The following is a 20,403-nucleotide window of genomic DNA, read 5'->3' as shown; positions in this document are numbered from 1 at the left end:
GCTATATCAAATAAGTTTTTTGTGGTGGAATTAGTTTTTTCCACCGATTATTTAATCGTGATTAATAATAATTTTTACCATGAATTTTGCCATAGCCATTAATATTGTAGTCAATAGTAATTTTTTTCTAGTGATATACAATTATAATGGGCCAAATCCCAAATTCAATTTCTTGAAGGACCAAAATGCAAAATACCAACAATTATCGGACTAGAATTGCAATAAAACCAACAATATATGTATAGTTTTACAATGTAATACTAATTATATATATGAAAAATTCTTCCCCAAATCAGATTTGGTCGAATCAAACTAATCATAGAGTAGGTGTATTGTACTTGTTATGTGATTGGTCACTTTCACTGAGCTATACACGAGTCACTCGTCAAGTGTATTGCACTTTGTTATATGATTGGTTCAGGTTTGACCGAGTCTAAGTTGGTTTTCTTTCTTTCTTTGTTTTTTTTTTTGTTTTTGAAATGTGATTTATTATTTTTAACTTTTATTCTTATTTATAATTTAATTATATATTAAGGAAGAACACCTTTTTAGTATCTCCTTTATTTTTGGTATGTGTTTTTTTTTCTACTCATTGACTTCAATATATCTCGCATTATCTACAAGTGGTAAAAATTATTTTTTAAATAGTTATTTATTTTTATTTAATATTTTTTTCTCTTTCTCCTACTTCAAATATTCTTTTTCAGAATTATTTTTTTTATCATAATTTCATATTATCATTTTTCTAACAATTAATTTTTTTTTATTAAATGATACATAATTATTGTAATATTTTTGTGCAAATACATCGAATTTATCATATCCAACTAGTATAGTATATATTAAAACGTTAAAAATTATTTATGCTATACACGTAAGAATAACGTGTACCCCTGACTGCTAGTATGTATATATATATATATATATCAATAAATTAACGAGCAGAAAATAAACACCAAAGGAAAAGAAGCAAAAGAAATGGAAGTGAGAAATAAGTACGTAACAACGAAAAACCACATCGATGGAGCCCCAAACGCATCAGACTTCTGCATTTGTGAAGAATCACTTTCACTAAATCTCCAGACAGCTGATCATGAGGGTATCTCCAACGATGTTGTGGTGGTGCAAAATCTGTACGTTTCCATCGATCCCTACCAAATAAACCGCATGAAGACCCACAGCTGCTCGCACAACATTGTCCCCGCGGCATCTGCTGTTCTTCCGGGACAGGTGATGCATGATTCTCGAGAGTTAATACGTAACAGCAATTCTTGCCATTCTGCATCGATATATATGCAAGTTGGTGTTTGCAATACATGTTTGAAGCTGTTATTGGACTTGACAGGGGATAGGAGGCAGTGGGGTGGGGAGAGTGGTGGATTCTGGGAACCCTGACTTTAAAGCAGGCGATGTGGTGTCGGGAAATCTCAACTGGGGGGAGTATACCGTCGTCAAAGGTGGTCGTTTGTTGCAAAAATTGGATACCAGCTTGGGATTCCCCCTCTCATATTATGCTGGAGGAGTTCTAGGTATGGGTTTAATTATTTTTATATTATTAAAAATAAAATATAATTAAAATAATATATATAACACAAATATATCAAGTTATTGGCAGTGTCCACGACTTGATTGAAATAAAAATTCTTTTAAAAAAAAGGATTGAGTCACAGAAAACGATGACAACATCCACGACAAGACAAATTTAACAAACAAAAAAAATAAAAAAATAAAAAGTTTACAGGGCTTATGCACGTTAGCTTAATTTAGCTAAAAAACTTGCACATAACTCAATTAATTTATAATTTTAATTAGTCCTATAAATCAATTCGTACCCAACAAAATGTCTCACCTTTTTTTATCTGTTATTTTGTATTTTTTTTAATATTTGATTTGATTTTCTTATTTATATATCTAACTTGGCACCATCACTATCTTTTGATACTTATTTCTTTTTTTTTATTATTATTTTCATGCATATTTTTTTCTATTTAATTTTATATCATTATTTTTTTTTTATCACCACCATAAAAATACAATATTAACTCATTATTTTATATATACTTAGTTAAGTTTTTTATTTTATTTTAAATAATTAAAAAAAATACGTATGTACTGAAATTATTATTCAATAAATAATTGCGGCTTACGGCTCAAAATTAAATTCTTGATAGAAAACATTTTAACCATCGTGAGAAATGAGACAATCCATTCATGAAGTTGTCTAGTCAATGGTAGAGCCTCTTCTGAGCTAAACCTTAATAGGGGCCTCCGTTTTCCAACATTTCCACCGGTCAAAAAGAATATTAATAAATCCTAATAACACAACTACCAAAACTAGTTGTCTCACTAGAAAAACGTAATATAACTATTGACTATAATTTTAATTAACGATAGTTAAATAAAAATGATACAAAAATATAAATTTTTCATCAAAAAAATGTTATTTGTTATGGCTAAAATCCATGGTAAAAATATTTGCTATGAGTTTTAGCCATAACAAATGTTTTAGCCACCCTCGTAGATATCACGGGTAACAATCGCTGCATGGCTGTGGTCAATTACTATTTGTCATGGTTATTTAGTTTTTAATCATGGCAATTTAGCCATAATTAAAAAATAGTGTAGAAAACATATAAAGGGAGAAAAGTTTAAATAGAAATAAAAAAAATAAATGGTAATTTGAGTAGAATTATACAAAATAATATCAAATGAGATATGTACCTATTAACATAAAATGATTTTATTCCTTTTTCTTTGCAAAACAAAAATAAAATAGGTGAAAAATATAAAAAAGAACAAACAATTAAAGTAAAAATTTAATGAATGAAATTATAATATATATATATATAAGCTTTACAAAAAATACAAAAGGATATGTATTTAAACAGAAATAAAAAATAATTCATAGCTTGAGTAGAATTATACAAATAAATATTAAATAAAATATACCGCTTAACACTAAATAAATGTGTTCATTCTTATAATAAAACAAAAATAATTCACAGTGTATATATTAGGTTTTGAGATCGTTTAATGGAGAATAAAATATTAGGTGAATAGCAATTTACCCTCTATCATATTGAAAATGAGCATGTTATCCCCTATGAAAAAAATATAGTAATTTACCCCCCCTATACTTTTTAAATGAAGCAATTTACCTCCTTATACAGGGAGGTAAATTGCTTTATTTTAAAAAAAACATAGGGAGGTAAATGTTATATTTTAAAAAATATAAGGAGGTAAATTGCTATTTATTTTTATATAAGGGGGTAATTTACTTATTTGTGATACCATAAGGGGGTTGCTTGTATTTTTTTCATAAAAAATTGATACTGTTGCGCATATCTAATAAATGAAGAAATGCAAAATAGACTCTGTTCTATTTAAATATAAATATGATAGAAACTACTATCATTAGGTAATTGAAAATTTTAGTTTGGATATATACAAATAATATATTAAGACTTTTTATTCGGTTTGGATATTTTTGATGTTAATAAATAAAACTTAATCATAAAATAAACTCACATAAATACATAGTGAATTAGCATCAAATAAAACTTAATGTTATTTAAGATAAACTACAATTCAGTTAATATTTTAATCTTGAAGATAATATTTTAGATAAATAAAAAATAAATATTTAATATATTTAAAACATATGATATTTTTAACAAATAAGAATTTTTTTGTCAATTAAAAAATTCAATTAGAGTATTGAAGATAAAATTTCAGATAAATACAAGAGAACTATCAAAATATTTAAAATAGGTGATGTTTTATTTATAATTTAAATTTTATTATAGATTTCAAATAAATACAAAATACGTATTTAAGATATTTAAAATAGATAATATTTCTAATAAAAAACAAATTTCTTTACAGCAAAAAATTCAATTATAATTAATAATGGAGATAAGATTTTGGATAAATACAAAGTGAATATTTAATGAATTCATTAATATCTCTTATAATTCTACCATATATTTTGTTTTTCAAGAATAAGTAATTTAATCTTATTTATACTGTCAAACAAGACCTAAATAGGATTCAATTAAGAATGTAAATAAGAAATATACTAATTTCCGTAAAACATTGTTCATCAATTTATGAATTTTTCCACAATCTCATTGAAAGACATCATTAAGTAACGAGAATATTGGTAGCAGAAAAGGTTGGACTAAGAATTAAGATTTTTTTTTTTAATTTGAAGCGATGAATTATTATTAATTGAAATAACTCGACTACGATTATTCCTTTCAATTTTCAATACCTAACAAAAACGATAACAGCAATGATAACCTGATCAATAATATTAAATAAATGAAATTTAAACAACACCTACTATGACGTAGAAAATGATTTCAATGTTGCAAAATTCGTAGTTAAACTTAGTGAAAAATTTGAAATGTTTTCCCCCCAAAATTTTACTAACAATCTTTTCTCCATTAGTAAAATTTCTAGATAAATTAGCAATAAAAGAATTCGATGCTAAAATCTGCAACGAACTATTTACCAAGTAAATACTTTTTTTTTTGTTAAATTCAATGGTAACGTAAATTAAGAATGAATTTGATCCGGGTCGAATTATTCGATCTCCTGAGACAATCTCACTGCTGGTCGACTAACTCTTCTGGAACAGACTTTAGGTCCCCTGAGAATAAAACACGAACTGTGAGCTCGTCGGGCACGTCCCCGACAATGACCCTCCGACGCTCAAGTTAGGTTGATCGAGTGAAATGTATGCGATCTCAAAGTTTGATCTCAATTAATGCATAACAGTTACCTCATTTATGGCGTATCGGGGTCTATTTATAGTACACAGTTGTACGGCAAGTACTGGGCCACGTGGCCTTATCTTGCTGATTCACATTCTGATCGAACGGTCGTCATTGTCCGGGTCTTCCATTGGTCTATGCGACCCGGGTCGGGTCCTCTGCGACCCGCCCGCTACAAAACACGCGGATTCTGGTCGCGGAAATGACCATAATGCCCTTAATGAAGGGCGTTTCAGTCTTTTTGTAGGGAGGATATATGTATACCCATCAGAATTCCACTATTTTTGAAGGAATTTGTATTGTTTCTAATAACATTATTTCTTGCAGTGATTAGGTGATCATGTTGAGAATCAATAATATCTCTAAGTGATCATAACTAGTTAAATAATTTTGAATTCTCAAGTAAAATCAATATTATATTTGTCTAGTTAAATTATTGTGTTTACCGTATTGAATAATTTTGTTTCTCTAAATACTTTATTTAATTATTCATGTTATTGAATTATTGATCATATATATAACAAATAATCATCAATAATGAGAGACATTTATTGAAAATATGGGAGCTTTATCTATAAATTACTAAATTTAAAAACCAGAGTACCATAGATAAACATCAAATCAACAAAGTTCACAAACACAGTCTCATTGATGTGTAACAGACCCAGATTTGTTTGTAGGAACCAGTGGATTGACAGCATATGCAGGGTTTTTCAAAGTTTGCAAGCCCAAGAAGGGGGAGAAAGTGTTTGTTTCTGCTGCATGTGGATCAGTTGGCATTTTAGTCGGACAATATGCCAAGTTGTTTGGATGCTATGTTGTTGGTTGTGCAGGAAGTAAGGAAAAGGTAAGTTTACGCTAACTGTAGGGAAATTTTGGCACGGACTTGATTCGACCAATTCTGAGTTAGATATATAGTAAGTATAATACACTTATTGTGTGATTTGTGTACAGATCAAGAAAAGTTACCAATTACAGAACAAGTGTGATACACGTACTTGCTTTATGATTCGTTTGGTTCAGCCAAACTTGGTTCGATCCGAACAAGAATTTTTTGTTATTGTCATTCGTATGTACAACTTTTTCTTGACATGAGAACCTAATGCAGGTGGACTTACTGAAAAATAAGATTGGGTTTGACGATGCATTCAACTATAAAGAAGAAACTGATTTGAGCTCAACTCTTGAAAGGTGAATCTCAGTGCAATGCACACACCTAAAAAGTGGTGTATGAAGTGAAACACAACTTGGAAAGCCAGAAGCAATCAACGATGTCTAGTGTAAAGTTTGATTAGTATTGGTTAATCTCAGGTACTTCCCGACAGGGATCGATATATACTTCGACAACGTGGGAGGTGAAATGCTGGAAGCAGCAATTCAGAATATGAACAATTTTGGTAGAGTGACCATCTGTGGGCAGATATCTGAATATACAAATACTCAAAAAAGAGCGAAGCTGGATATGATACGAGTTCTCTACAAAAGAATCAGAATAAAGGGATTCATTTGTCCGGACTTTATGGATATATACCAAGAATTCATTTCTACTACTACCCAATATCTTCAGACAAGCAAGATTAAGGTCATCGAAGACATTTCTTATGGTGTGGACAGCATCCCGGAGGCCTTTCTCCATCTTTTTCATGGAAATAATATTGGAAAAAAGGTGGTAAGAATTGCTCAAGATTAGGCATTACATTGTCTAAACTTGTTAGGATGCTTATCTGTTCCAAATATAACATTTAGATCATGTCTATGTTAATGGGTTAAATATAATTTACCCTCCGTGTTAATGAAAAAATGTAAAAAAGACCCTGTCGAAAAATAAAGTATAATTTACCCTCCTATGATCTAAAGAATGATACACTTTATCAGAAGGGAGTAAATTACATCATTTATAATGTTACAGGTGGAAAAATTGCTTTTTATTTTTTCACAGGAACTTTTTTATACTTTTCCATTAATATATAGAGAGGTAATTATATTTAACCCCTATGTTATTCCTTTATATATATATATATATGTATATATGAGAAATATATATTTAGCATTTCTCATATTAATATTTATAGTAAAATTATGTAAAAAGGCAATAGAAAAATTAAAGAAAATATGTATTACGCACAGACACTTTGTTAGACATATGTTTGCCATAGATACGACTCGGACATTCTTCGAACACGTGTTGAACATGGTATCCGCTGTTCGAAAATATAAAAAAAAAAAAAAAAAAAGACACGGTCAGACACATCATGGACATGCTGATTGGCGTGTCCGATCCGTTTTGGACATGTTTAGCGTTTTTTTTAATGATTTCAAAAAGTTTTGAGTTGTATTTAAAAGGAAAAAAAATGATTTTTGGGCTTAATAGAAAAGAAAAATAATTAATTCACTTATCTCAAACAAAAATTGGGATGAAATGACAAAAAATTCGAGAGATGATCATAATGATTTAACTAATTTGAGTATTAAGATTTTTTCATTGCGTAATTTTTAAAATAAACTGATTATGTATATTTTTGAAGCCAAATTTAGTTTAAAATGTAGATGTACGACATGCTTACTTGATATTTTTCATATTGCATATTTTGATTTTATGAAAAATTGACAATATATACAATAAAAATATGTATTATATATAACCATGTTGGTGTAGTGTCCTAATTTGTTTTTTATATTTTTCATATCGCAATGTACATATTGTATCCTATCCGTATTGTCATATCCGTATTCATGTATCATAACAAAAATATCAATTGAGAAAGGATTTACCCATAATTTAAAGAAAGAAGTTTTAAAAAGTTCCAAAATCTAAATTTCTTACCATTTTAAAGATTATCAAATAGATTATTTAGAACTATGTTTCTTGTGTTCGTGAGCTCGAGAGACACACCTATTTTTTTATTTTTTATTTATAAATATTATTTAAGTACATATTAATATTATATCAAGTTTATATTTAAAATTTACCATATACTATAATTATTAGTTAATATATCACTTATTTTAATTAATTTTATATAATAATAAAATACAATACTTTTTATTTATATCGTTTAAAAACACGCTTAAGCAACAATTTAGCAAGTTTTGATACTTTTTTGTAAATAAATATTTAAAATTCACCATAAATTATAATTATTAGTTAATATCTTATATTTTAGTTTTAAATGATATTAAATATAGTATTTTAGTTTATATATTATCTTTAAAATCAAGATTCATCAATAATTTAGTATATTTTTATAATTTGTTTAGAAGTAAATATTTAAAACAATGCATATAAGTTTTATTGTTATAATTTCAATATCCACTCGAACAAAATACATTTATTTCAAAATTTACCATATATTAGAATTGTTAGTTAATATATCATATTTTAGTTTTAGATGATATTAAAATATGATTCTTTTTTGGTGTATACCATCTAAAAATCAAGCTTAATCGACAATTTAGTACGTTTGATATTTTTTTTTGTAAATAAACATTCAATATAATGCATATGAATTTTATCGTTATAATTTCAATATCCACTAGAACAAAATGCATTTATTTCAAAATTGACCATATATTAGAATTGTTAGTCAATATATCATATTTTAGTTTTAGATAATATCAAAATATGGTATTTTGGTATATATTATCTAAAAAAAAATTAAGCTTAATCAATAATTTAGTATATTTTGTTTGCAAATAAGTATTTAATATAAATGCATATGAATTTTATAGTTTTAATTTCAATATCCACTACAACCAAATGCATTTATTTAAAAAATCACAATATAATTAGTTAATTGTTAGTCAATATATCGTATTTTAGTATTAGATGATATTAAAATATGGTATATTGATTTATATTATCCAAAAATAAGTTTAATCAATAATTTAGTACATTTTGATAATTTTTTGGTAAATAAATAGTTAATGTAATGCATATAAATTTTATCATTACAATTTTAATCTATCACAACAAAAAACATTTATTTACTGTATATTAAAGTATTAATTCATATATCATATTTTAGTTTTAGATGATATTAAAATTTGATATTTTAGTTTATATTATCTAAAAACAAGCTTAATCAATAATTTAGTATATTTTTTGATATTTTTTTTAAAAATAAAATTTTAATATTAGGCATATGAATTTTCAATATCCACTGAAACAAAATGTTGTGTTCAAAATTCACCGTAAATTAGAATTGTTAATCGATATATCTTATTTTAGTATTAGATGATATTAACATATAATATTTTGGTTTGTATTATCTAAAAACAAGCTTAATCAATAATTTAGTACGTTTTGATAATTTTTTTTTGTAAATATATATTTAATATAATATATATGAATTTTATTGTTATATTTAATATCCACTAGAACAAAAATATATTTTTATTAGTAATCTTAATCCTAAGGCCCTGTTTACTACGAGGACGTATTAAATGAATGATAGGATTATTCTTTACTAAACGAATGATAAAAAAGCCTGTATAATTAGTTAGGTGTTTACACATGTATTATCAAAACATGATAAAATCTATCAACTGTTTACTTTGATTTATACACATACTTTTGATACAAAATTACCTTCGGGCCATTATTTATAAAATTTAATAGACAACAAAATATTATTAGTTATTATTATTTTTATTACTATTATTATTGTTATTATCATTATTATGTATTTTTATTACTATCATTGTTATTATCATTATTATTATTATCCAATCAAATTTAAGGGTAAAATGGTCATTCACATTTGGTGCAACGTTGGGGCTAATTTTTTACCACCTCCCAAGGTGATATTAGTAATTTGGGTGTAACTATACTGATTTCTTTATACAGAGTTATATATCAAAGTAAACGGGGTCTTAATTTATATAAATAAATATATTAGTTATCTTTATATTTATTAAACAAGTTATCATCGTACACGGTTTATGCGAGCATATAAAAAGAATCTTGATATGAGATGATAAGAAATAAGAAAATTTGTGAAAAGTACAAATTATAATTATAAATTGTGATAAATGTGGAAAAGTAAGGTAAGAGAGAAATGTCGAGCAGTAGGTGGTTAACAATATCTATATATATATATATATAATGTGAGATTATTAAAAATATTGAAATTACTGATTTAATTAATTTTTTTTAAAGGGCAAAAATAAATAAAGGATAAGTTTGAATGTTAATAAATTGGTACGACAAGATATTTTCTTTTATAATAGTATAGATAAATAAATCAATTAAGTAATTCATTAAAATTAAAATTAGAAATAAAAAAGAAAAGCGGAAAAGGTAGTAAATATGTATTATGTAATGTGAGAATTGCCTATTCACTATTGAGAAGTGATGTCGCGCGCGAAGTGAAGAAAAAATTGCAGAACTCCAGAACTCTACTTCATGTCCACGAATCCATCGGCACACGGCACTCCTTCGCTCCGACTCCACCACTAACAGGTGATTTTTCTTTTTAGTAAATTTCTTTTACAGTTTGTGGAAGAAATTTTCTGAACAATTTTTGCTTTCAAGATGTTCGATGAAATGCCTGATTGAATTTTTGTTTGACTTGGTTTGGTTGTACTTGGACTTTGGCTGAATTTTTGTTATCGTTCCTGTGAGTATCTATGTTGTTTACACAATCCTTCTGATTTAGAGATGATCTTTTGTTCCTAATTTGTGTAGCAGCGGTATTGATCTTTTTTGAAGTATGTGCTTATTTGCACTGGTTTTGCACTGCTCGACTATATCCAGCTTGGCTTTTCTCAGACTATCTGTGTATTCAAACATCACTGCCACTCTACCAAAACTGTTCATATTCTCAACTGCTGCTTCCAACATTTCACCTCCCACATTGTCAAAGTATATATCTATCCTTCAGGAAAGTACCTGATATTTACCAATACTCGTCTAGTTACAGTAAAATCTCTATAAATTAATAATGTCGAGACTACGTAGTTTTATCGATTTAAAAAGGTATTAACTAATCGACAAATGAATAATTTATTAAATTGAAGAGGTTTTTTTCGATTCGACGAACCTACATTATTTTTCATGAATAAAATATATACATTGTATTGACTAATTGAATGATGTTCATATACAATGTGACTAATTAATCTAATACATCGAACCCCCTAAAAAACAAAGTTCATTGTACATATTACGTAGTACTAGTTAAAACTTAATGCAAGTACATGTATCGTAAGGAAATCAACCACTGTATAAACAACTTCAAATATTCCTAATAGAACACTCTAAGGAAGTTAAGATGAAATACAACTAGATTTACATTTTAAACATAAGCAAACAACAATAGAATCATATTTAGGTTGTTCTAGTTATATTTGTAATTTTATAGGATTATTAATTTATAATATTGAAGGGACCATAAATTTATAAAAAAGTTTTCTGAAAACTTGTTATCTTATTAATTTATCGAAATTATTGATTTAGACCTCGAATCTAAGTTGGGATCGAAAAGAATTATTAATTTATCAAATAATAATTTATAGAGGTTCTACTGGATATGTTATTCATCACAGGTTAACTTTTGGCTTCCTAAACTGTGTTTCACTTCATATTCCATTTTTGTTTTTTTGGAGATATCATCATTATGTTGTCTGCCCAAATTAAATGATTGATGATATTAGGACTTTAAAAATGTGGCAAACTCTATACATACAGGTGCTTCACAAAATACAAATTAAAGGGGAGCCTTGTTGTAGTTCTTGAACATAATCTATTATATGCAATAATACAACATAAGAAATAAACACTGAATATATACCTTTAATTATTGATAATTACATATTAACCCTACTTATCATTATTAACTTATGAGGATTTTCAATATAACAGAATAATTGATACTTTCATTTAACATATGTAATTAGGGGGAAACAATATTTTTTCGTTCCGTAACTTAGGGCATTTCTATTTTAATTTTGATCCTATTAGTTACTGGATTCTCACTTTTGGTCCAATAACTTTAAAAAATTAGCAGTTTTGGTCCCACATGACACCAAACTATTAGATGTTTAACGGAAAATGCCATGTGATTTTTAAGTGCATGGGACTAAAAGTAAGATCTATAACATATGGGACCAAATATTGTTATTTTACTATATATATAATGAAATCAATCGCTATTTTGTACTTTGGTTTAAGAAATGAATTCTTTTTTGTATACAATAAGATCAACAACTTTAAAAAAACTTATATTTATTTTTCTATTAATATTAATAACTATACAAAATTATATGCAAGTATTTTGATAATTTGATGTATATATGTTTTCTATACTTTTACTAATTATATTACTACTAAGCTAATTAGTAGTTTATATTTATAACAGTAATTTAAGATATTTACTATATATTTAATATTTTCTATAATTAATATAATAATATTTTATATTATTTATTTATAACAATATAATATATTACAAAAATATACAAGCCATGACTTTCAAATCTCACCAACAATTTTATTAAAAAAATTTACATTCTTTTTTTCTCTTTCTTTCACAAGTCATTATTCTAACACTGCCTCTTCACTTTCTTACATTTAACACTGCCTCCCTCTTGTTTTGTTAGAACAACTTGAGATGATTGAAAGAGCCGATGAACACCGAACTGACATCTCCTCTCTCACTCAGCGTTGCAGCACTCTAAATCAGCTCAAACAAATTCATGGCTACCTTCTCAAACTTCCTTTTCGAAACTTCGCCGCCCTGACCTCTCTGCTCTCGTTCGCCGTGGCCTCCACCAATCCCGCTTTCTTTTGCTATGCTGAGGCCATATTCCGAAACCTCCGCCGCCGTACTACTTTCCTTTACAACACTATGATCAGAGGATATGTGCAATCGAATAAGCCAATAGAGGCCATTTTATGCTATAAGGACATGCTAAATGATAGACTTATAAGAAATAACTACACTTTTACGCCTCTAGTTAAGGCTTGTTCAATGATTTTGCCTGATTTTCGGCTTATGGGTCTTTTAGTGCATGGCCATGTCATCAAGTTAGGATTCTGTCCTGACCTATTCATTGCAAGCGCTTTGATTGAGTTCTATGCGTTGAATCTTGATATGGGGACTGCAGAAGAGCTGTTTGGTGAAATTCCTGTAAGAGATGTGGTGTTGTGGACTACTATGGTTGACGGATATGGCAAAATGGGGGATGTTGAGAAAGCTAGGGCACTGTTTGATGAAATGCCAGAGAGGAACGTGATATCTTGGAGTACAATAATGGCAGCATATTCACGAAAAAGTGACTTTCGAGAAGTGCTGTGCTTGTATAGAACAATGGAGGAGTCGGGCTTGAAGCCTAATGAGGCAGTTCTTGTGAGTGCCCTTACCGCGTGTGCTCATCTTGGTGCATTAGCACAAGGCTTATGGATACACTCATATGCTGAGAAATGTAAATACAGTTCAAATCCTATACTAGCCACCGCACTGGTGGACATGTACTTGAAATGCGGTTGCATGAAATTGGCTTTAACAGTTTTCGACCAGATGCATGACAAGGATAGTCAGGCGTGGAACGCTATTATATCTGGGTTAGCATTGAACGGGGATGCAATGAAATCACTTGAATTGTTTGACGACATGGTCTTGAGTGGGATGCAACCTACTGAAGCCACTTTTGTTGCTATCCTGACTGCTTGTACTCATGCTAAGTTGCTTGACAAGGGCCTTTCCCTATTTGAAAATATGGGTAAAATCTACAAGATTCAGGCTAAAATTGAGCATTATGCATGTGTGGTCGACCTATTGGCACGATCAGGTAAGTTAGAGGAAGCTGAGAAATTTATTGATGAGAAAATGGGTGGAATTGATGAAGGGGATGCTAATGTATGGGGAGCTCTTCTTGGGGCATGTAGGGTTTATGGGAAGGTTGAAACTGGGAATAGGTTATGGAGAAAGCTTGCCAAAAAGGGAGTTGATGACTATGGAATTCATGTGCTTGCATATAACATGTTCCGGGAAGCTGGCTGGGATGCTGAAGCAAAGAGCGTGAGGAGATTAATTCAGAAGAAACAACTGAAGAAAAAACCTGGTTGCAGCGCAATAGAAGTTAATGGAATTGTTGAAGAGTTTGTTGCTGGCGATGTATCACACCCCCAAGCTGACGACATATATAGAATACTTTATTCTTTATTATGTGATGTATCACGTTCAATAACGTTGCATGAGTACGATGAAACCAGCAGTACGTAATACCGTGATTTCATATGTTAGTGTGAGTGGCAATTTAACGACTCTAGTTATAGGAGTTGCAAATTAAAATCCATAATTCAATAAATTTTTTAGGAAAAATTGCATGTAGCCCCCCATGAAATGAGAAAAATGCAAAAAGTTTACCAGTTTTAAAAGAATAGTAATAAAGTATCCTATGAAATCATAAATCCTGAAAAAATAAATAAATAAAATCCTCTTTGTCCAAAAGTGACGGAGTTTAGCCTCCACCGCCAGAAATGCGAGGGACTAAAAAGTCACTAAATGGACATATTTGCTCCTATCAAGCTTTATGGCCTTGCCCCTTTACTTATATATGAAAAACAGTATGTTTTTCCATCCTCATTTTGCATAGAGGAGGAATATTTTTAATATATTAGTTCAATCTGAAATACCAAAAATGCGTACATAAAAATTTAAAAATTTTAAAATCACAAGATTAATGTTCTAAAATTTATGTTCCAAGTTTAAATAGCTATATGAATATAAAATATAAACAACTATAAAAATTATATATTATTAACTAATTTAAATTATTATTTAATTTAAATATACTTTAATAAATTATATTTATTTATAAAATATATTAATGAAATATCAAAATGCATAAAAATTTTAAAAAATTAAATTATATTCCCTAGATCGAGTAGGGAAAATTCCTTACGTTGAACCAATAGAGTAAACGCATTTCAAGTTGAAGCGTAATTGTCTAGTCGAGAACGAAAATCGACGCCCAATTTCATATTCTAAATTAAAATTTCAAGAGATAATGGACGAAAGGACCATACCGAGCATCATAGTTGTTGCCATTCAACTTGTCACCTTTTAAGATGAGTGATGATAAACTTTGATGCCATGGTCTGTATATTTCAGAGGTGGCTTATTCTTGTTGGTGCTCACTTAATATACATATATAATTTTGTAACTAAAGATTAACATGTATGATAAATCACCATAAGGCATACACTTGAAAGTTGACATGGTTCCCAATCGTCATCTATTCTTCTTAAGTTAATCATAAATTTAATTATAAAGGTACAAACTTAATAAATTCCAAGTGACAATCATATGAATTCTTCCAACCCAAAACTCCCACTCATTTGCATCGTATTCAAGGGTCATAGTGTACAAGGAAATAGATATACGTCATCACACTACAAGAAAATTGAAAATTAGTGACAAAAAATATCTATATTGTTACTAATTATATACATTTAGTGACGACACTGTTTATTTTATCACAATAAGAAATTTCATGCGACAAGACTATTTATTTTGTCACAATAAGAAATTTCATGATTTTAATAATCATTATTAATGATAATTTTAAAATTATCAGTTGTTAATTTATCACAAAATAATATATTTTCTTATAGTGTCATTTCATAACGTTAAAATAAAGTACTGAACATGTGGTCTTAATGCATACTTCAAAATAAACACTACGTAATATGTAGCATACTGACGAGATCATATTCATCATTATTCCAATAGAAAACATATCTTTTGGGGCAAATTTTAGGTTATAAAGGACCAAACTTTATTATCAATAGTGTGATTTCTTCATCTTGAGCTTCAACTCTCTTGCCCTCCACATCTTATATCTTTGACCATAACCATTTAAGTGTCTTTTTTTCCTGTTGAGCTGTCTAATTTCTCAAACTTAAAATGCGAATATGTTTGTAATTGCTAAAACAATGACCTAAACGGAGAAACTCCAAACTTTTATTCTCCATTACCTAAAAGTGTTATGGCAAAGTGTGCATGGGATCCATTTTGTAACGGTCCAGAGTTTTGAAATCAAACACTTTGGAGTTCTTACCGTCTTAGGTCTCTCATGAAAAATACTAAGTGGGTATCTGATTCTTTCCATATCTAACATACGTCGGAACCTCATTAGATTGGACGCATAGCCAATCCTAATATTTCACTATTTACTAATAAAAAATTTCTAGCACTTAATTATCTAAAATATGATCAATTGCATTATTTAAATGTTGAAAAACTAATTTTCAAATGTAATTAAATGAGCATAACAGTCAAAAAAATGTTACAAGTTTTTATCTAGTCAACCAAACAGCTTTTATTATGGGTTCTTGCCACCAGATAAAATCGTAGTAAAAAATAGATTTTGCTCTGAACCTTTTGACGTAGTAAAAGTATTGGCAGCAAAAAACATATTTCCTTAAAAGGAATCCTATTCTATTTTTCAAATGAGTCAAAATTTACTTAATAAACAAAGAAAATTCATTTTCACAATCAAAATGCTTCGATTCAGCGGTTTCTAAACTTTTGTGATCTCACTGTTGCTCCAAAACTTGGAATGTATGAATACCATATTCACTATTTTCATAGTCTTTTCGGACGTTGGTTATTTCTCTCTTACATTTGAGAATGTGTAAAATCATATAACAAGTAAATATATTTACTTTGTGATTGATTTGGTTTGATCAAACCTAATCCGAAAAGAAAATTTCCATGCTCTACCTCTTAATACCATCATAAACTTGCTTAAACACATAACTTCTATATGGTAAAATCCATATTACCTACTGTGATACTCAAAATGTTCAAATAAACCCTTATGATAAAAAAATTATTATATAACCCCCTGTAATATTAGAAAGGTGCATACTGGCCCTTGATGTATTTGAACATGAGTTTGATGTTGCAATGACAAAAATACTGTTGGAAGCTTACCACTGTTGGAAAGCCTGTCTAACGGCGAGCATTTTGATACCCCACCCACTTCAAATCTCCAATCCGTTAGTAAGTTATGTTAATTTTTTTTTTCGCTCAAAAAATCCAAGCCCTAACCCCCACCCCCCATCTTCTATCGCTTTTTTCTCCGCAGTCCGACCACCTCTTGCTGCATGCTTACCACCATTGGAAAGCTCGTCCAAAGAAGAGCATTTTGATACCTCACCCACTGAAACTCTCCAATTTTTTGGCGAGTTATATCTATTTTTTCTCAAAAAAATCTAACCAGCGCCCCTATCTTTTATCGTTTTTTTCTTCACCGTCCAACCATTTTTTGATGCGAGTTTACCTCTGTTGGAAAGCTTGTCTGACAACGAGCATTTTGACACCCCACCCTCCGCCAATCTCCCGTCCGCCGGTGAGTTATCTCCACTTTTTCGTTTGATATTTTTTAGGTTTCTTTTTATATATATATGTATATATAACTAAATTATATTTTTTTTATATTATATTTAAAATATGTGTAATTTAAAGACATAAATACTCTGGTTATTTAGGGCAAAATACACATACTCAATCGCATTTTGGATGCGTGAATACAATTCTAGAGGCGAGGGGTAATGTGCAATAGGTAGGTATATGATATTTTTTTTATTATAGGGGCTTATTTAAACATTTTAAGTATCATATGAGGTTATATGAATTTTACACCTTCTATATCTCAAATAATGGGGAAATAATTTTTTTTTTGTTTTTATTTCCTTTTTTCGGTAGTGAATTCATACCATTCAACTTCATAACACCACCTTCAATTTTCTTCCATTAGAACCATTATTGCACGATCAATTTTATTTTGTCCACAACATCGTAAAATCCAAGAAAGTACACATTAATTGACTAATTTAATACAAAATTAAGTATTAGAATTTTGTTTTTATTAATTTTCCAACGAAGTTGATTTTTTTTTTCCTAGTTGAAATATATTTCCTTCTTCAATTATGACTCTTTATATCTATAAATCCATGACCTGACCGTCATTACTTCTTGATCGATTAAATTCAATGAAATTTTCTTAAATTGACATTATATATTAATTTTAATTTAATCAATATACATGAGTAGATTTAAAACGCCTACAACTTTGGCATACAAAATTTAAATTTTTTAAAATGTCCGACACTTGTTAGAAGGAATTTATGTGATATCTAATTGTTTGGATTTCTTTTAGGGTTAATTATGTTTAGACTCCTCTAAAAATATGAAATTATATAATCTGTCAAAAAAGTTCTGAAATTACACATATAATCTCTCCGACAATTTGCTGTTTATAGCATGCCATCTTTTGTTATATTATGTTTATTCCTTATAAATATAAGAATATACATGAGAATGTTAAATTAGGGGCGAAATTAAAAATTATGTATTTTCTTTACTTACGGTAGCGTTTTTCATGTAACCACAATTGAAGAAGGTCATGTGTAAATCAAAAATTTTTGGAGGGGATATAAGTATAATTTCAAAAAAAAATTAAAAAGAGTATAATTTAGCATTTTTAGAAGGAGTCTGAACGTACTTAATCCTTATTTTTAAGGGATAATTATGCTCCCCTCCCTGAGGTTTGCTTTCGTCTGCAAATAAATTTTTTCGCTAGTTAAAATTGATTTTTTTTGAATTTTTGTTAATATCAGTAAATTTGATAAATTTTGACTAATAGAGAGACTTATTTGTTAAATAGAAGCAAACTGCTATATGTAATTTTTTAAATCATAAAAAATTTATATATAATTATACTAAATTTCAAGAAACGGCAATGTAATTATCCCTATTTTTAACAAGTCAAGATCACCCCCTTTTTATAACACAATTAACTTTTTTTTTTTCAAAGAGAAAAATACAATTACAACATTTCAAGAATTACAACCCATATAACAACCTAAACTAAAGCCCAAAAGCTTCTCCCTGCTTTATAACGCCTCCCCCACTTCTCCCCGTTTCTGTTAAAAGAGGAAAAACAGAAGGCAAAGACTGCAAGAATCAAGATTCAACAATGGGGAAAGGAGGAGCTTTAAGCGAAGGGGTGCTGAAGAAGATCGTGTTATCCTACACCTATGTGGCGATATGGATCTTCCTCTCCTTCACCGTGATCGTCTACAACAAGTACATCCTGGATCGGAAGTTGTACAACTGGCCTTATCCCATCTCCCTCACCATGATTCACATGGCTTTCTGCTCTTCTTTGGCGTATATCCTCGTTCGCATCTTCAAGGTTGTGGATCCGGTCACCATGTCTTGGGATCTCTACCTCAAATCCGTTGTCCCAATTGGGCTTCTATACTCTCTCTCCCTCTGGCTTTCTAATTCTGCTTACATTTATCTCTCTGTGTCATTTATTCAAATGCTTAAGGCACTTATGCCTGTTGCTGTATACACCATTGGTGTGTTGCTCAAGAAAGAGGTATTTAAATCGGAGACGATGGCAAATATGATCTCGATCTCGATTGGGGTCGGGATTGCGGCGTATGGGGAGGCGAAATTTGATTCTTGGGGTGTTATTCTTCAACTGGGTGCTGTCGCTTTTGAGGCCACCAGGCTTGTCATGATTCAGATCTTACTTACTTCTAAGGGTATCACTCTCAATCCTATAACCTCTCTTTATTATGTGGCCCCATGCTGCTTGGTATTCTTGTTTTTCCCCTGGGTTTTCGTCGAGTATCCGGTCTTGAGGGAGAGTTCAAGCTACCATTTAGATTATGTGATTTTTGGGACCAATTCTTTCTGTGCTTTCGCCCTAAATCTAGCTGTGTTCTTGCTTGTTGGGAAGACGTCTGCTTTGACCATGAATGTGGCTGGTGTGGTGAAGGATTGGCTCTTGATTGCCTTCTCTTGGTCTGTTATTATGGACACTGTCACTCCCATCAATCTTTTTGGATATGCATTGGCTTTCTTGGGTGTTGCATATTACAATCACTCAAAGCTGATGGCCCTCAAGGCAAAGGACGCGCAGAAGAAGTCCCAACAGCCTGACGATGAGGAGGCTGGAAGGTTATTGGAGCAAAGGGAAGGGGAGAATAATGGAGCTAAAAAGAGCGAGTCCCAAAATTAATTGGCTGATATTTGATCTCTTAGGAGATGATTTTTGCTAGAACAAGTTGGGAATGGAGCCAAAAGTTGAACTCTGGGGATCAATCAATGCCTGAATAGGTTCTGTTTTTGGTAGGTAGTCTTGGTAGTTTCTGATATGTCTCTCTGATTGAGCTTCTGTTAACCTTATGTACTTGTTGCCACTTTCATGTCACTGGAAATTTTGAGCAAGCCTCAAAATTTCCAGACATGTTAGTGACCTGATAATGACTTGAGGCTGATGGTTCGAAGTCTTTCTGATAAACATACGATTTCATTTCAAACTAGTTTTTTGTTAGAATGTTTATGTTTCAACTGATAATCTAGTATTTGTTTGAGTTCATGTGATGCATGAAACTTTGTGGATCTTCCAAACTTCATTACATGCACATGGCGTCTAGTTTATTCAGTGATATCAGCACATTAAATCCGGAATACTTTTGCCTTTCTAGCTATTCCTTTTGGGTAAATTAAATTCACACTCTTCAACTTTAGGTTCAAATATACAAATACTCCTTGTTCCTTGCAAAATTATTCGAACACTCACTCAATATTGTTGCCAC

General features: G+C 29.8%; 3 protein-coding genes across 5 annotated transcripts; all 3 read left to right on the top strand.

Annotated features, from left to right (window-relative positions):
- Positions 1-953: 953 nt before the first annotated feature.
- On the top strand, positions 954-6,776 carry LOC105173500 (NADP-dependent alkenal double bond reductase P2-like). 2 transcript variants are annotated; one of them, XM_088875796.1, is made up of 5 exons: positions 954-1,230; positions 1,346-1,529; positions 5,477-5,625; positions 5,887-5,969; positions 6,090-6,776. In XM_088875796.1, the coding sequence occupies exons 1-5, from the start codon at positions 979-981 to the stop codon at positions 6,466-6,468; spliced, it is 1,047 nt and encodes a 348-aa protein (XP_088731922.1). In that variant the 5' UTR covers positions 954-978; the 3' UTR covers positions 6,469-6,776. The 2 variants fall into 2 exon arrangements, with proteins under 2 accessions (XP_088731922.1, XP_011093561.1); XM_011095259.3 differs by having other exon boundaries at positions 5,459-5,625.
- Positions 6,777-10,099: 3,323 nt separating this feature from the next.
- On the top strand, positions 10,100-14,017 carry LOC105173499 (pentatricopeptide repeat-containing protein At5g06540). Of its 2 annotated transcripts, none has more exons than XM_088875273.1 (2): positions 10,100-10,239; positions 12,440-14,017. In XM_088875273.1, the coding sequence occupies exon 2, from the start codon at positions 12,626-12,628 to the stop codon at positions 14,000-14,002; it is 1,377 nt and encodes a 458-aa protein (XP_088731399.1). In that variant the 5' UTR covers positions 10,100-10,239; positions 12,440-12,625; the 3' UTR covers positions 14,003-14,017. The 2 variants fall into 2 exon arrangements, with proteins under 2 accessions (XP_088731399.1, XP_011093560.1); XM_011095258.3 differs by having other exon boundaries at positions 12,378-14,017.
- Positions 14,018-18,657: 4,640 nt separating this feature from the next.
- On the top strand, positions 18,658-20,183 carry LOC105173498 (putative sugar phosphate/phosphate translocator At4g32390). Its single transcript, XM_011095257.3, has one exon. The coding sequence runs from the start codon at positions 18,768-18,770 to the stop codon at positions 19,821-19,823; it is 1,056 nt and encodes a 351-aa protein (XP_011093559.1). The 5' UTR covers positions 18,658-18,767; the 3' UTR covers positions 19,824-20,183.
- The last annotated feature ends 220 nt before the right edge of the window (positions 20,184-20,403 follow it).

This window comes from Sesamum indicum, linkage group LG11, assembly GCF_026168435.1.
Source record: "Sesamum indicum cultivar Baizhima isolate 11 linkage group LG11, ASM2616843v1, whole genome shotgun sequence".
Taxonomy (NCBI): Eukaryota; Viridiplantae; Streptophyta; class Magnoliopsida; order Lamiales; family Pedaliaceae; genus Sesamum; species Sesamum indicum.
Note: the sequence above shows the minus strand (reverse complement) of the source record. Positions and strands in the feature narration are given on the sequence as shown.

What these genes read in the sequence shown, in the direction of transcription:
- LOC105173500 (XM_011095259.3), top strand. Translation starts at nt 979, where the DNA reads ATGGAAGTGAGAAATAAGTACGTAACAACGAAAAACCACATCGATGGA. An exon ending in CTGCTGTTCTTCCGGGACAG is followed by an intron (nt 1,231 to 1,345) that starts GTGATGCATGAT and finishes TGGACTTGACAG; the next exon opens with GGGATAGGAGGCAGTGGGGT. An exon ending in TTGAGCTCAACTCTTGAAAG is followed by an intron (nt 5,970 to 6,089) that starts GTGAATCTCAGT and finishes GGTTAATCTCAG; the next exon opens with GTACTTCCCGACAGGGATCG.
- LOC105173499 (XM_011095258.3), top strand. Translation starts at nt 12,389, where the DNA reads ATGATTGAAAGAGCCGATGAACACCGAACTGACATCTCCTCTCTCACT.
- LOC105173498 (XM_011095257.3), top strand. Translation starts at nt 18,768, where the DNA reads ATGGGGAAAGGAGGAGCTTTAAGCGAAGGGGTGCTGAAGAAGATCGTG.